This window comes from Leptodactylus fuscus, chromosome 3, assembly GCF_031893055.1.
Source record: "Leptodactylus fuscus isolate aLepFus1 chromosome 3, aLepFus1.hap2, whole genome shotgun sequence".
NCBI lineage: Eukaryota > Metazoa > Chordata > Amphibia > Anura > Leptodactylidae > Leptodactylus > Leptodactylus fuscus.
Genome location: NC_134267.1, coordinates 18,863,289 through 18,878,950, shown reverse-complemented (window position 1 = coordinate 18,878,950; position 15,662 = coordinate 18,863,289). Strand labels below are relative to the sequence as shown.

Genomic DNA, 15,662 nt, shown 5'->3' with positions numbered 1-15,662 from the left:
CACCAGGCCCAGTATATCACCCCAGCCCTGCAGATAGATAGGTTAGTATCACAAGACCCAGCATATCACCCCAGCCCTGCAGATAGATAGGTTACTGTCACCAGAACCAGCATATCACCCCAGCCCTGAAGATAGATAGGTTATTGTCACCAGCACCAGCATATCACCCCAGCCCTGAAGATAGATAGGTTACTGTCACCAGACCCAGCATATCACCCCAGCCCTGCAGATAGATAGATTAGTGTCACCACAACCAGCATATCACCCCAGCCCTGCAGATAGATAGGTTAGTGTCACCAGACCCAGCATATCACCCCAGCCCTACAGATAGATAGATTAGTGTCACCAGAACCAGCATATCACCCCAGCCCTGCAGATAGATAGGTTAGTGTCACCAGAACCAGCATATCACCCCAGCCCTACAGATAGATAGGTTATTGTCACCAGACCCAGTATATCACCCCAGCCCTGCAGATAGATAGGTTAGTGTCACCAGACCCAGTATATCACCCCAGTCCTGCAGATAGATAGGTTACTGTCACCTGAATCAAACTCCCATTTTTTTGTGTGCTTTTAATAATTTTTGGCATATGTATTGTTTAGGTTGGGGCTGGAAGCTAAAAAAGAAGAGAACCTCGCTGACTGGTACTCTCAGGTAATATACCTTGTGTGGTGTATTTACTATACTGAACCGTGGTATAGATGTGTATAGGCCTCTGTTCCCATTTTCAGATACTTGTATCACAAAACGACCATTGTTGCCTGATATTGTGTCACAGAGATCTGCTCTATGTCTCTCTGTGGCCACCCAGTGGTTGTATGGTGCGTTGCGGTCTAAGTGCAGATTTTGTCACGTATTGTTACCCATGTGAATCAAATCTGATAGCACTCCAGCTTTTCCTACATACAGAATCTTCTGTGTCTCGCAGGTGATCACAAAGGCCGAGATGATCGAGTATTACGACGTCAGCGGCTGCTACGTGCTGCGACCATGGGCCTTCGCCATCTGGGAATCCATTAAAGATTTCTTTGACGGTGAGATAAAGAAGTTGGGTGTGGAAAACTGCTACTTCCCCATGTTCGTGTCTCAGGCGGCTCTTGAGAAAGAGAAGACTCACATCGCTGACTTTGCCCCAGAGGTATGTTATAACAAAGGAATGCTCGATGGCTTAAAGGGGATTTCTGGGACTTGCGTATTAGGACAGGTAATCACTATATGACCAGTGGGGGTCTGAGATTTGGGATCTCCGCTTTCCCTGTGCTGATGTCCTGTCCATCAGTCACATGGTACAGCAGTCGCCTTACCCATCACATACTGGCTTGGTCATCATATATGTCTCAGAAAACCCCTTTGAGGATTTTGTCTAAGATTTGACACAGATGACTTTTCCTTTAAGATGGGTCATCCATATGAGATTAGTGGGAGTCTAACGCCTGGCGCCCCCGCTGATCAGATGTACATTGTCTATGCAAACATAGGCAGACAGCTCTGTACACTGTCTAGTGGACACACAGGGTACTGCCGCTCAGCTGTCATTCAAGTTAATGCCAGGCGGAGTTATGTTATGGACTTTGGTTTGACAAGTCAAGGAAGAATCCACCATTTAGCTTTAGTTTTCGCACATCATGTATGCTGTACCCTCACCGACCCTAATATGTGCCCTGCTGGGACCCATAGAGACCCCCTGTAGTCTGTGAAATCCTGACAGTAAGTGTTCGGTATTCCTGCAGCGCCACCACAGGGCAAATGAAGCATTACACAGTGTCCAATCACATCAAAGTGGAAAGGAAAGGCGAGTCCTCCAGAGGCAGAGGTGCCCTTTATATCTGGTTTATTGAAACCACTTCTAGGTCCTCACTTTGCAGCAGGACCCCCATAGGGCCCTCGATCCCTCCATTATACTAATTCCTAATACAGATAGACTTGTCAGTTCAGGATACTACTGGTTACTCACCACAGCTTTAGTCCCGGTCGCTCCCGATTTTAGTAATATCTGTATTTACATGTATTATTGAAGTGTTTATGTTCTTGTTTAGGTAGCCTGGGTCACCAGATCAGGGAAGACCGAGCTGGCGGAGCCAATCGCTGTGCGGCCAACAAGTGAAACTGGTAAAAAGCCATAAAATCCCCCACCCCCACACCACACACACACACTATTCACATACAAAGTACAGGAGATCCTTAAGTCGGGGTGGTCACACTTGGGGTAGGTGAGCCCAGCCTTAGACTCCATCCATGAGGCCGCATTATCGCTCCACATAGATATTATATATGTGATGGCCTATGGGTCTCCTAAAGCTTTGGGAATGGCTTTCCTGACCCCATAGTGTTAGGTGTAGCCCGTGCTTAGTGCTACAAGCCATAATGCAGCCACTTAGTCCATGATACCCTGTATATATGGCGGTGTTCTACCTTAGATGTATAGCTTCTAGTAGAGAGTCACATAGTCACATATGGAGGCCGTACGTCCCCCTGCACTGCCTGGGCTCACAGCACCAATACCTTGTCTCAAATCCCACAGCTAAAATAATCTTAAAGGGAACCTGTCTGTTTGGGGCACTCCCATAGGTGGTTAAGGACAGGATATATGGTATTGCGGTTTAGCCCTGTTTGCCTCAATAAGAGTGAGCTGTTGCTGTGTCATGTGACGAAGGAAGGGACATCATCAGCACAAGGATAGCTGCAGCACCTCTTTAGCAAGCTGCCCCCCAGTGTCAGACCCCCACCGACAGATTACATATTCCTGACCTATCCCAAGTCTCAGAAAACCCTTCTAATGGAAATTTCCTAGAATAATCTTCTCTTCTCTTCCAGTGATGTATCCTGCGTATGCTAAATGGGTGCAGTCGCATCGGGACCTCCCTATAAAGCTGAACCAGTGGTGCAATGTTGTGGTACGTACAGCAAACCTCCCGGGCCCATGTCCTGCCTATGATTCGGGGGCCATTGCATACATATATATGTTGTGTGTGTGTATATATACTATACTATACTTCATCCTCTCCACTTTACATGAATATTGTCTCTTTTTCTCAGCGGTGGGAGTTCAAGCATCCTCAGCCGTTCCTGCGCACCCGGGAGTTCCTTTGGCAGGAAGGTCACACGGCTTTTGCTACATACGAGGAGGCTGCAGAGGAGGTATGCCGGTCCCATAGATGTATTTCTATGTGCGTAGTGCCCTTTAACATCCTTTGCCTTGCTCCAGATGACACACGTAGCTGCAGCCTCACTTTTTAACCCTTTAATCCTAAATCAAAGGGAGAGACTTAGGTGAATCCCTGTGATCATATTTCTTATTGTTATGGCATAGGTGTGCCCTAACAGCTGCCTTTGTATATAACACTGGGTCCAATTCTGCAGTGAATCTGCCAAAAAATTGCAGCAAAATCCACATATTACATGAATTTTGTCATGGATTCTGTCACAGGTTTCACCCTTTGCATTGCAGATGGGGCAAATGCTTTGTATGAATTCAGCCTTAGTATAGACCGATAGTTATCTACCACTGTATTATGGTTACAATTAAAAATAAACAGCCTTTTAATGGGATTTAAAAAAAAAAAATAAAAAAAAAATTAATTTTTTTTTTTTTTTATTTTCACATTTTTTGCAATCAATAAACTTTATTAAAGAGCTATTCCCATTTGAGAAACCTATCCTCTAGCTTGTAAATTCGGAATAACCACCCCCCCTCCCCCAGGTGGGAAAATCCTAAAACTATAGTTCATCCAATAGTGAAGATATAATTTAGGATAATTGGTTTGTGCCATTACAAAATAAAAGCTTAAAAAAAAAAAAAAAAATCAATTTTTGTTGCAAAAAAAAAAAAAAAAAAAAAAAAAATTTAATGCACTTACATAAAGTACAGCTCACCCCACAAAAACAAAGCTTGATCTGGCTTTGTCAAGCTAAAATCAACAAATAAAAAATGACATTTATGGCAGGTGGGTGTAGTGCCGTCATGTGTCCACTAGGTGGCAGTAATCCTCCATTCCCCAGGTCCTTACCTGCTGCATTTTCCAAGTGTCCTTAATTCACCCGGCTCAGCTTATCCCTATAGGGTCGTGTTAATGGAGTTTTGCCCAAATTCTGGAATACAAGGGGTCTCATTATTTGCTTCAGACATCACATCACATTATGTTTTTTTACTTTTTCAGACACATTGGGCTATAAATAAATTTTGCTTCTCCATTACAAGGTTACATAGAGTCACTTGGTGAAATTCATTTATTTAATATAAAGTTTCCAGGTGCCCTGTTTTTTATTTCTAGGGGTTTTCCAGGACTTGCATAGGTTATCAATATGTTATTGGTGAGGTTATCATACGTGGAACCCACACAGATCAGCTGGTTGAAGAGGTTGTAGTTTTCCGGTGAGCGCTGCGGCCTCATTGACTATAAAGCCCAGCTCTGTATATTGTGTAGGGGCTTTGCTTAGTATTGTTGATCAGTCCATTCACTTGAGTGGGACTGAGCTGCTGCTGTACCATGGGACTGATGAATGTGTCAGCAGCAGCACCAGGAGGGGGAAACATTTCCAGGTGGCGCGGTGTCCTGGCACAGCTGATCTGCAGGGGTCCGGTTGGTTAAACGTGTTACTATTGATGTGTATGTATCTGGTGGAGCCATTAACTATCCAGCACTGATGGGTCTTGCAGGTCCTGCAGATTCTGGATTTCTACGCCCGGGTCTACGAGGAGCTCTTGGCAATTCCCGTAGTAAAAGGAAGGAAGACGGAGAAGGAAAAGTTTGCCGGCGGCGACTACACGACCACCGTGGAAGCGTTCATCTCTGCCAGTGGCCGAGCTATACAGGTTGGTGTTAATAAGATTTATTTTACTCTGTTGTATAGTGCCAGCATGTTCTGGAGCGCAGTACAGAGGAGGTCATCCCTCACATTGGTCACTATGTCCATCTATTCCACGTTAGCCTGTCAGTATGGGGGCGAATCTTGATCTCTGGGGATTGTGTTTTGGACTCCCCATGATCACATACTGATGATCAGTCCTAAGCATACGCCATTGATATGTAAGGCCCAGAACAAAGTTACAAGACACATCCATGTAACAGATTTCTCATGAGTTTACCAGCAGATTCTGATAATCCAGCACATGCTTGGCTCCACTGATGCCGGATTATCACATACTCTGGATTATTGGGCAGCAACGTGACAAGGGCAGAGAGTCTTCAGAAACATGGCCGAAAATAAAATGGACTCAAAATCTGCAGCTATAGCTTTGGCGATTTTCCAGTTGGTTCCATCTTTTGGTCCTATAATATTCCACTTTATTGCTGATCTCTCTTGTGTTTGCTTGCAGGGAGCCACATCACATCACCTGGGCCAGAATTTCTCAAAAATGTTTGAGATCACCTTTGAAGATCCCAAAAAACCAGGAGAAAAGCAGTATGCCTTCCAGAACTCTTGGGGTCTGACCACCAGGACCATCGGCGTAATGACCATGGTTCACGGAGACAATATGGGGCTGGTGTTACCGCCAAGAGTCGCCTGCGTCCAGGTGAGTTATGACACACGGGCAATAGTGGCATCAGGGAGGTCGTAGTATTAATAATAACTGGTACCAGGGCTAAAATCACATCACTGGCAATTAAACGGATCTTCTGGTTATATCTTTTAATAATGGTTTTCCTCTTTAACCGAAAAAAAATACATCCTCAGAAATTACATTTTTTAAATTATTATTTTTTATTTCAATTTTCCATCTATATTTATAAAAAACTGTAACTTGCAATTTTTGCTTTGACCACCAAGCCTAATAATAGAATGACACTTGACAATTCTGTATGGGTTATCTTTGCAGCCGTCACCTCATTTACATCACAGACAGGATTACAATAGAAGATAACACCTCTATAGGCGATAACACCACTGAGTCATCATTACATCACTACTGACAATAGATGATGTCACACCTTATCTCCTCCTCCCCCCTGCACAGAGCATGTCTAGGAAACTCTCCCATAGACCTCTGAATCTGCTGCTGACTATTACTATGCTGTAAAGCGTATCAGTGAATGCTGTTAAGGCAATATGGTCTATATAGTTTATACCACACTGTACATGGCTGCAGCAGTGGCTAATAAATTGCAATATTTTCACTAGTTTCCTGGGGAAATAAACAAATTGTGAAATGATTATTTAAATTGAGTAATCTAAAAGTAAAACATTATTCCTATTTTTTTTTTTTTTTTTTTTAATTTATCACATTTTGTATAGAGAGAGGGAAAAAAAACTATGTAAAAATTGCTGTGTTATTCCTTAGTGGCAGCAGCCTATAGCTTATGGTTCCTGTGTCTTGGAACTAGTTAATTTTTTTAATGACCCAAAATAAGAGTAAAGCTTAAAGGGTTAATATTCAGGGGTCAGCGCCACTTTTTGTATTTATGCAAGGTCTAGAGCAGGGGTCCTCAAACTTTTCAAACAGGGGGCCAGTTCACTGCCCCTCAAACCATTGGAGGGCCGAAGTATTGTTCAAAAATAAAAATGTAAGATTACGGTATATGCTCCACAGTAGTGTGCTTCTCCCACCACAGTATTATATGCTCCACAGCAGGACACCCACAATATTATATGCTCCACAGTATGTCCCCCCCCCCACACACACAGTATTATATGCTCCTCAGTACGATCCCTCCCACACAGTATTATCTGCTCCTCAGTACACCCACCCACACTATAATATATGCTTCTCAGTATGCCCCCCCCCCACACAGTATTAAATGCTCCTCAGTACGCCCTCCCCACATTATATATTATTATATTATATTATTATTATATATTACATGCTCTTCAGTACACGTCTACACACACCAATCTACACACCTACCTGCACACACACATCTAAACCTGCACCCACTTACCCATGAAGAGCCGCCGCGCATCCTCCTTCAGACTGCAGGTGCGTTGTCGTCAGTAGACCTGCGTCGGGGCAGAGGTCACACTCTGCAGTTAGTTAAGCCCACAGCACATACAACTGAAAGCAGCAAATGCTCACTAATGGGGAGTCCTATATCAGATTCCCCGTTAGTGAGCGATCCGGGTGACGGCGGGCCAGACAAATGTTCTTGGTGGGCTGCATGTGACCCGTGACCCGTGGGCCGTAGTTTGTGGACCCCTGGTCTAGAGGATCCTTTATTATAGGGGACAAATTGCAACCGATTCTCCTAAAGAACTTTGCAGCATCGACATAAATGAGTTCCCTACAGAATCCAAGACATCAGTGAGCTCCCTCTAGTGGTGACTGTAGGAAGACGATGTTTTATCATTTAACTGTAGAGGATTTGGCGCTTTGCTTCAGGTAAATAAACCCTATATATACTAACCATATATATATATATATATATATATATATATATATATATATATTTTTTTATAAAGGTCATCGTCATTCCATGCGGCATCACGAACACGCTGTCAGAAGACGACAGGGACGCTCTCCTCCAGAAGTGCAGTCAGTATCTCAAGCGCCTTCTCAACGTGAACATCCGGGCTCGAAGCGATGTGCGTGACAACTACTCCCCTGGATGGAAATTCAACCACTGGGAGCTGAAGGTTAGTTACCTGAGCGCGACCTCCGGCTTTCGTGCCACGGTCACTGATCCCGCTCCTGATGCGCTCCTTGTACATTGAAAAATATATTTAGCATTTTGTGCAGGGGTCATGAGACGGGTTTATTATTAACCCTTTATTGCGGTTTCCTCATCCGGTTATAATCAGCTGTAAAAAGAGTCAATGATAGACCATCATTGTATCGCCATCAGCAGGCGATGGCACTTTATGTGTGACCGATTACATGGTAAAGGATCGCTGGTTAAACATTGAGCAGGACTCGGGTTCACCTTCCTGTCTATACTGTACAAGCTCAAATCGGGAAATATCGGCCCCTCTTTAATATATCTCTTATACAGGGGTTGTCCGGGATCATAGAATTAGATATATGTAACAAGGAAGGGCTGACCATACCGCACGGTGTGGATAGAGAGCGGTGACATCATGTCAATAGGGCCACAGCAGCCAATCACTGGTTTGCAGCGGTCCAGTCGACGTGATGTCACCACTTTGTACATGTGACAGCAGTGATGCCCATCCCAGTACAGGAACAGACGAGTAAGTGTCAATGCTTTTATATTTCTAGCCCTCCCCTGCTGTCTGCATCTAATTTTAAGAAAACCTTTCACCACCTCCAACAATTATTCCTGAGCAATTGGTGCAGCTAGTTTTGGTGCCTGATATGATAACTAGACTCCCTAATGTCAAGTGGGTGGTGTCGGGTAGGAATAGTCAAGGAGGTTGAATTCAGAACTCTCCTGTGTAATGGCGCAGGTGGCCCTATGTCCTGTGTAATGGCCCAGGTAGCCCTATGTCCTGTGTAACTGCCCAGGTGTCCCTATGTCCTGTGTAACGGCCCAAGTAGCCCTATGTCCTGTATAATGGCCCAGGTAGCCCTATGTCCTGTGTAATGGCCCAGGTGGCCCTATGTCCTGTGTAATGGCCCAGGTGGCCTTATGTCCTGTGTAATGGCCCAGGTGGCCCTATGTCCTGTGTAATGGCCCAGGTAGCCCTATGTCCTGTGTAACGGCCGAGGTAGCCCTATGTAATGTATAATGGCCCAGGTAGCCCTATGTCCTGTATAATGGCCCAGGTAGACCTATGTCCTGTATAATGGCCCAGGTAGACCTATGTCCTGTGTAATGGCCCAGGTAGCCCTATGTCCTGTATAATGGCCCAGGTAGCCCTATGTCCTGTGTAATGGCCCAGGTAGCCCTATGTCCTGTGTAACGGCCCAGGTAGCCCTATGTCCTGTGTAACGGCCCAGGTAGCCCTATGTCCTGTGTAACGGCCCAGGTAGCCCTATGTCCTGTGTAACGGCCCAGGTAGCCCTATGTCCTGTGTAACGGCCCAGGTAGCCCTATGTCCTGTGTAACGGCCCAGGTAGCCCTATGTCCTGTGTAACGGCCCAGGTAGCCCTATGTCCTGTGTAATGGCCCAGGTAGCCCTATGTCCTGTATAATGGCCCAGGTGGCCCTATGTCCTGTGTAACGGCCCAGGTAGCCCTATGTCCTGTGTAACGGCCCAGGTAGCCCTATGTCCTGTGTAACGGCCCAGGTAGCCCTATGTCCTGTGTAATGGCCCAGGTAGCCCTATGTCCTGTGTAATGGCCTGCAGTGTTACTGCAGCTCAGGACCCTCCCCTCCCCCCCCACCAAAAAAAAAAAGAAAAGAAAAAGTCAGCATTTCATCTTTTGTGTCGCTGATAACCGCCACCTACTTGTGAAATGTGCAGAAAGTGTCTGTTCCGGGCCTATCTGACATGTGCCCACTGTGCCAGGCCGTCGGCTATTTTGGTATCTTTAATATCCCATAATCTTATCTGCGGACCGTGTTTGCGGGCTCATCAGAAGTGTCGGCTGCCAGCTGGCTGTCTATGGCACTGGGCGGTTACATAAGGTTCCATAAAACGTTATCTTTTTGGATGCCCTCCATGATGGAATCGTCTTCGTAACAATAGGTGGCAGTCAAAGGTGGCCTCCGACCAGTGGAAGAGCACCCCCTGAAGTTACCAAATAGGTACGGCAGGGGCAATAGTCAAGGACAAATCTAAGGCAGAAGTCCAAGTGACAGGAGAGTTTCCTCGCCCCGTACAACGCCTTCCACCTCACGTTAATGTCTTTTATATAGTTTTTTTTTTAGTTTTGTTGCAGATCTTTAAAGGGGAGGGGGGAGAAGTACAATCATGTGCAAACCCTTTAAAATTGCCCCTTGCTCTGCTCTACAGGGGGTCCCCATCAGGCTAGAAGTGGGGCCCAGAGACATGAAGAGTCAGCAGTTTGTAGCCGTCCGACGTGACACCGGAGAGAAAATGACAATTCGCGAGGACCAGGCCGAAACCAAACTAAGGGACCTACTGGAAGAAATTCACAAGAATCTCTACAACAGGTAACTTGTCCGCGCCTTGTCACGTCACTAATGTATCTGAAGATGTCCCCAGGCCGCAGGGTCACTCATCGCCTCCTTCTACCTCAGGGCCCTCAGCGATCTGACAAGTCACATGGTGGTCGCCGACACAATGGAAGAATTCCAGAAGCAGCTCGATACAGGGAGAGTAAGTGGAGGACTCCTTTACTAACTTATGGAGCCGTTATACTCCAGTCACATCCAAATCTGCAGCCACACATTTGCCCAGTGCATGATGGATCGTTGCAAACGCCACATCTCCTACAATGCTGTTTGGTGCAGCTTTATATGTGACTATTGCAGTTGCTTTAATAATACGTTCGTCTAATCTGTCAGTTTATTGACTTCCTACATTTCCTAAACGGGTTTCTTGGTGGTGATCGGTGAGGGTCTGACACGTGCACACATAAGCTGATCCGTCTGCAATACCCTGGCACTACCACTATACAGTGGAGGGCGCTGCAGCTTTGTGCTGGTTACTTGAATAGGCTCAGGACCAGGAAGCAGCCAGATCAGTTGAGTGGTCCACTGATTGGATGCTGATGACCTAACCCGGGGGCCAGGAAACCCCTTTTAAGGACCCTCATGTCCATATACCTTACCTGGGGGGTTAGATAGAGTCATAGATAGCGCTGACTCTGCCGTATACAATAGGCTATACACGTAGCGTGCAATGCTTTCCCACGTTGCCTCTGGGTGCACTCGCCTCATCGATAAGGGTCACTTATACGTGGAATATTTGTCAGACGATGATTTAGCGATATCCCATAATCTTATCTGCGGCAGACTGCCAAGCATCACTTATCAGCGCCTCCCCATGACACTGGATGGTTACATCAGTTACCATTAACCTTTGGATGCCCTGCATGATACAGACTTCATTACAATGGGTGCAATTCAAAGGTGACCTCTGACCAATGTAAAAACGCTGGCATGCAAGGACCTTAAAGGCGATGTCCCCTGATGAAAGTGCCCACTAGGTTACTGTGTTTCTTATATCATACGCTTTAATAGTCCATTGTCTACCCCAAGATACAAAACTGATTGATTTGGTCTTTGTATTGGAGGACGTACATGTGAAGAATGAATGTAAGCAAGGAGGGAAGGAGAGTGTGGGGGAGGGGAGAGGAGAGGAGACCAGACAAAGTGGCACATCATTGTGGGGCTTGTAGTACATGTTGTCACGTGTGCCTCCTCCACATCCCTTCTTAAAGGGAATTTGTCACTAGACTTTTAAACAAAGTTTCTATGTAGCTGTGCAGATAGATAGGTTACTGTCACCAGAACCAGCATATCACCCCAGCCCTGCAGATAGATAGGTTACTATCACCAGACCCAGCATATCACCCCAGCCCTGCAGATAGATAGGTTACTGTCACCAGAACCAGTATATCACCTCAGCCCTGCAGATAGATAGGTTAGTGTCACCAGACCCAGCATATCAGCCCAGCCCTGCAGATAGATAGGTTACTGTCACCAGAACCAGCATATCACCCCAGCCCTGCAGATAGATAGGTTACTGTCACCAGAACCAGCATATCACTCCAGCCCTGCAGATACATAGGTTAGTGTCACCAGAACCAGCGTATCACCCCAGCCCTGCAGATAGATAGGTTAGTGTCACCAGACCCAGCATATCACCCCAGCCCTGCAGATAGATAGGTTACTGTCACCAGAACCAGCATATCACCCCAGCCCTGCAGATAGATAGGTTAGTGTCACCAGAACCAGCATATCACCCCAGCCCTGCAGATAGATAGGTTAGTGTCACCAGACCCAGCATATCTCCCCAGTCCTGCAGATAGATAGGTTAGTGTTACCAGAACCAGCATATCACCCCAGCCCTGCAGATAGATAGGTTACTGTCACCAGAACCAGCATATCACTCCAGCTCTGCAGATAGATAGGTTACTGTCACCAGAACCAGCATATCACCCCAGTCCTGCAGATAGATAGGTTAGTGTCACCGGACCCGGCATATCACCCCAGCCCTGCAGATAGATAGGTTACTGTCACCAGAACCAGCATATCACCCCAGCCCTGCAGATAGATAGGTTACTGTCACCAGAACCAGCATATCACCCCAGCCCTGCAGATAGATAGGTTACTGTCACCAGAACTAGCATATCACCCCAGCCCTGCAGATAGATAGGTTAGTGTCACCAGACCCAGCATATCACCCCAGCCCTGCAGATAGATAGGTTAGTGTCACCAGACCCAGCATATCACTCCAGCTCTGCAGATAGATAGGTTAGTGTCACCTGAATCAGACAGTGTTTTCCCCTTGTGAATCGTTGCCTACATTGGATATCACCATTTTTGTCAATATACCAATGCTCTCTCTGAAGTAACAAGGACTCCGCCATTGCTCCAGAGCTCATTTGTGTATTGACAAAAACAGTGCTATCTCAGCAATGAAGGGATTCACAAGGGGAAAACACTATCTGATTCTATTCTATCACTATCTATTCTATCCGAGCCCCATGGCGCGGACCTTCGCGTGCAGCCATGGGGCTATTTGCTTGGATTGCAGGAAGGCTTTAGCTCTCCTTTCCTCCACATACCATAAGCCCTTCCTAAAATGGCTGAAACATTGATATTTGTACAGATAAGGCGCAATAAAAAGTCCCTGCTAGATCATAACTGATAATGTAAAGGAGACCCAACCGTGTCAAGGCTGATCGGAGAGGAGATAATATCTGTACAGGAACGTCAACAGGAAGCCATACTGTTTACGGCAGCGCTTATCTTTATGGCGTATAATCGGTAGGAAAATATTGTTGTGTCCGTATATGACACCCTGTGTACCATAGCAATGTATATATATATATATATCTGCTAGAGATTATTGGGTCTTACTAAAGATCTCCTTGTATGACCCTAACCACTCGGGGCCTTTTTGTTCCCAGGGTCTGATCTATCTGCAAATTCCTTGACGCCATAGGTGGCCATTGTACAGTTGTGTACAGGGTAGACCGCCATCCTTATGACCCGGTATTGCACATCAGTGGACTTATGGTAACTAAGGTGCGGTGCCCTGTCGGACCCATAAAAGCAAATGGAGAAGTTGTCACCCAGGCACGTTACTTATTGATTCACAAAAGATACTAAGGGCCCCCCCTTTGTGGTAAATGTAGTTTATAGGAAACGCCCTTTAAATCTCATCCATTCTACCCTAAAAATATAACTTCACCACAAAAATATACTTTCCATAGGTAAGGGGGGGGGTAGTTTTGTCCATTCCAGCCACCAGGACCGCTCTCCTGTATCATCATTCAGGAAACCACCCCCCTTTAGTACGCCCCTGTTGCTAGTAATGTCTGATCACCAGGTAGGTGCCGCTAGTAATGTCTGGTCACCAGATACAGTAGGTGCCGCTAGTAATGTCTAGCCACTAGATAGGTGCCGCTAGTAATGTCTGGCCACCAGATACAGTAGGTGCCGCTAGTAATGGCTAGCCACTAGATAGGTGCCTCTAGTAATGTCTGGTCACCAGGTAGGTGCCGCTAGTAATGTCTGGCCACTAGATAGGTGCCTCTAGTAATGTCTGGCCACCAGGTAGGTGCCGCTAGTAATGTCTGGCCACTAGATAGGTGCCGCTAGTAATGTCTGGCCACTAGATAGGTGCCGCTAGTAATGTCTGGCCTCTAGTAATGGCTGATCACCAGATAGGTGCCTCTAGTAATGGTGGGCCACCAGGTAGGTGCCTCTAGCAATGTCTGGCCACCAGATAGGTGCCTCTAGTAATGTCTGGCCACTAGTAATGTCTGGCCACTAGATAGGTGGCTACTAGTAATGTCTGACCACCAAGTAGGCATACTTCCTTTAGATAAGGGTTGGTTAAAGTACCTATTTAGGGTGGCAGGTCTTTTATGTTGACATACTTGCTATATATGTGACCTCGTTTCTTGATTATTCCCTCGATCTCCAGATTGTACAGATCCCGTTCTGCGGTGAAATTGACTGTGAGGACTGGATTAAGAAGACGACCGCCAGGTAAGTCCCCTAAACTGTTCTGGTATCGAACCTCGTGTAAAGAATAGGGCCTGGAGCCGATATACAGAATAATAGTCATAGGCATAGTCTGGGCCCCTAAAATGGTGGATCAGTGTATTGTGTGTGTGTGTATATGTATATGTATATATATATATATATATATATATATATATATATATATATATTAGGATATCAATCAATATCGGCATTTCTGTGTGTACAGGGACCAAGATCTGGAGCCTGGAGCACCATCAATGGGAGCCAAGAGTCTTTGTATCCCCTTCAAACCGCTTAAGGAGCTGCAGTCAGGCGCCAAGTGTGTGTGCGAGAAGAACCCTGCCAAGTATTACACCCTGTTTGGCCGTAGCTACTAGACCGAGACCGACACCCGGACCCCTTTATTAAACTCTTTATTTTTATTACCTAATGTAAACCTCAGAACAGATTTTAGGACCCATCTTGTGTGGGGGGAGGGGGCAGCGCTCTAGAGCTCTACACGTATTTTCTGAATACATCCCTAATAATAAAAGCTACAGTGAACCCCGTGTCATGTCTTCATTTCCCTGTCTGAAAATGTGTCCGCAGTCACCGAGGTCCGGTCTTTGCTGACCAAGTGGGGAGTTTGAGAGAAAGGAGTGGTGAATGATATGGTTTGTCAATATGCAGACAACACAGTGGTTATTTAAAGGATTTGCTTTGAGTTGGGGGAGGGGGCAACAGGTGGCCTCTGTATGAACCAATTGTACAAGGCCACTACCAACACCTGTAACTAGTGGCCAGGTGCCGATACTGCAACAAAGCCCCCGTTAGGCTCAGTGGACACTAAGCTGCAGTGCCAATGCCCAACCACTATACAGGGACAGGCGCCAACTGCCTGTGATCTATTTGGCAGGTTGGCCCTCAGCCCATCTTTAGGATAGGTCATAAATAATTCCTTGCCAATGCTGCGTGCACATAATCTGCTCAGAGGAGGAATTAGCCAAGGGGCGGAGCTTAAGTCTATATCATAATGCATACAGAGCAGAAGGGGGAGGCTCCTGCTGCAGCCAGTCACATGATTGTGAGAAGGAGGAAAGATGGAGCGGAGTTCTGGGACACACAAGATTTATGTGCTGTTATTGGTCCTCCAGGACACAACAGTATGATAAGAAAGCAGCTTCATGTCGGCTTTCATAGCTGTAAACATATGTATACATAGAGCTCATTGGGCACTGGGTATACAACAATATGGAAGCTAGATACGGTAATAAGCCATAACTTTGGGATGCCTGGCTGTCACTGACAAACGGCTCCCCATACCTGTACTACTGCTATTATCCTTACTACTATTGGTACTGCTGCTATTACCTTTGTTACTATTGGTACTGCTGCTATTGATAAGATCAAAGCCGTGTTTATGACTAATGGACCAATAATCTCGGGTAACTGTTGTCGTCCTAATTAATTCGGCTGAGTGCCAGGCAGTAAAGAAGTCACACCACTCTATGTGTTGGTATTAGTTCCTCTCTCAGCTAAGAATGTGCGCTGACGCGCTTTATTAAATCAACGTGGGGTTAAATAGTAGCAGAGAAAGGAAGTGATATGACAACATTGTAAGTTTTCATAGTCATTCCTGATTGGTATGATACATCTCAATCAAACTGAAAAAATTTAAGCAGTGCCATAGATAGCCAGCTACTCCAGCTCCTGCGTGG

General features: G+C 45.9%; 1 protein-coding gene across 1 annotated transcript in view; it reads left to right on the top strand.

Annotated features, from left to right (window-relative positions):
* Window positions 1–14,508, top strand: part of EPRS1 (glutamyl-prolyl-tRNA synthetase 1) — a 51,328-nt gene extending 36,820 nt beyond the window's left edge. The window contains 12 exon segments of the mRNA XM_075267088.1: window positions 604–655; window positions 930–1,139; window positions 2,038–2,110; window positions 2,816–2,895; window positions 3,038–3,139; window positions 4,659–4,814; window positions 5,319–5,516; window positions 7,397–7,570; window positions 9,794–9,954; window positions 10,042–10,120; window positions 13,904–13,968; window positions 14,192–14,508. Of these exon segments, the coding sequence (XP_075123189.1) occupies window positions 604–655; window positions 930–1,139; window positions 2,038–2,110; window positions 2,816–2,895; window positions 3,038–3,139; window positions 4,659–4,814; window positions 5,319–5,516; window positions 7,397–7,570; window positions 9,794–9,954; window positions 10,042–10,120; window positions 13,904–13,968; window positions 14,192–14,342 (1,501 nt within the window). The 3' untranslated portion in view covers window positions 14,343–14,508.
* Window positions 14,509–15,662: the final 1,154 nt, after the last annotated feature.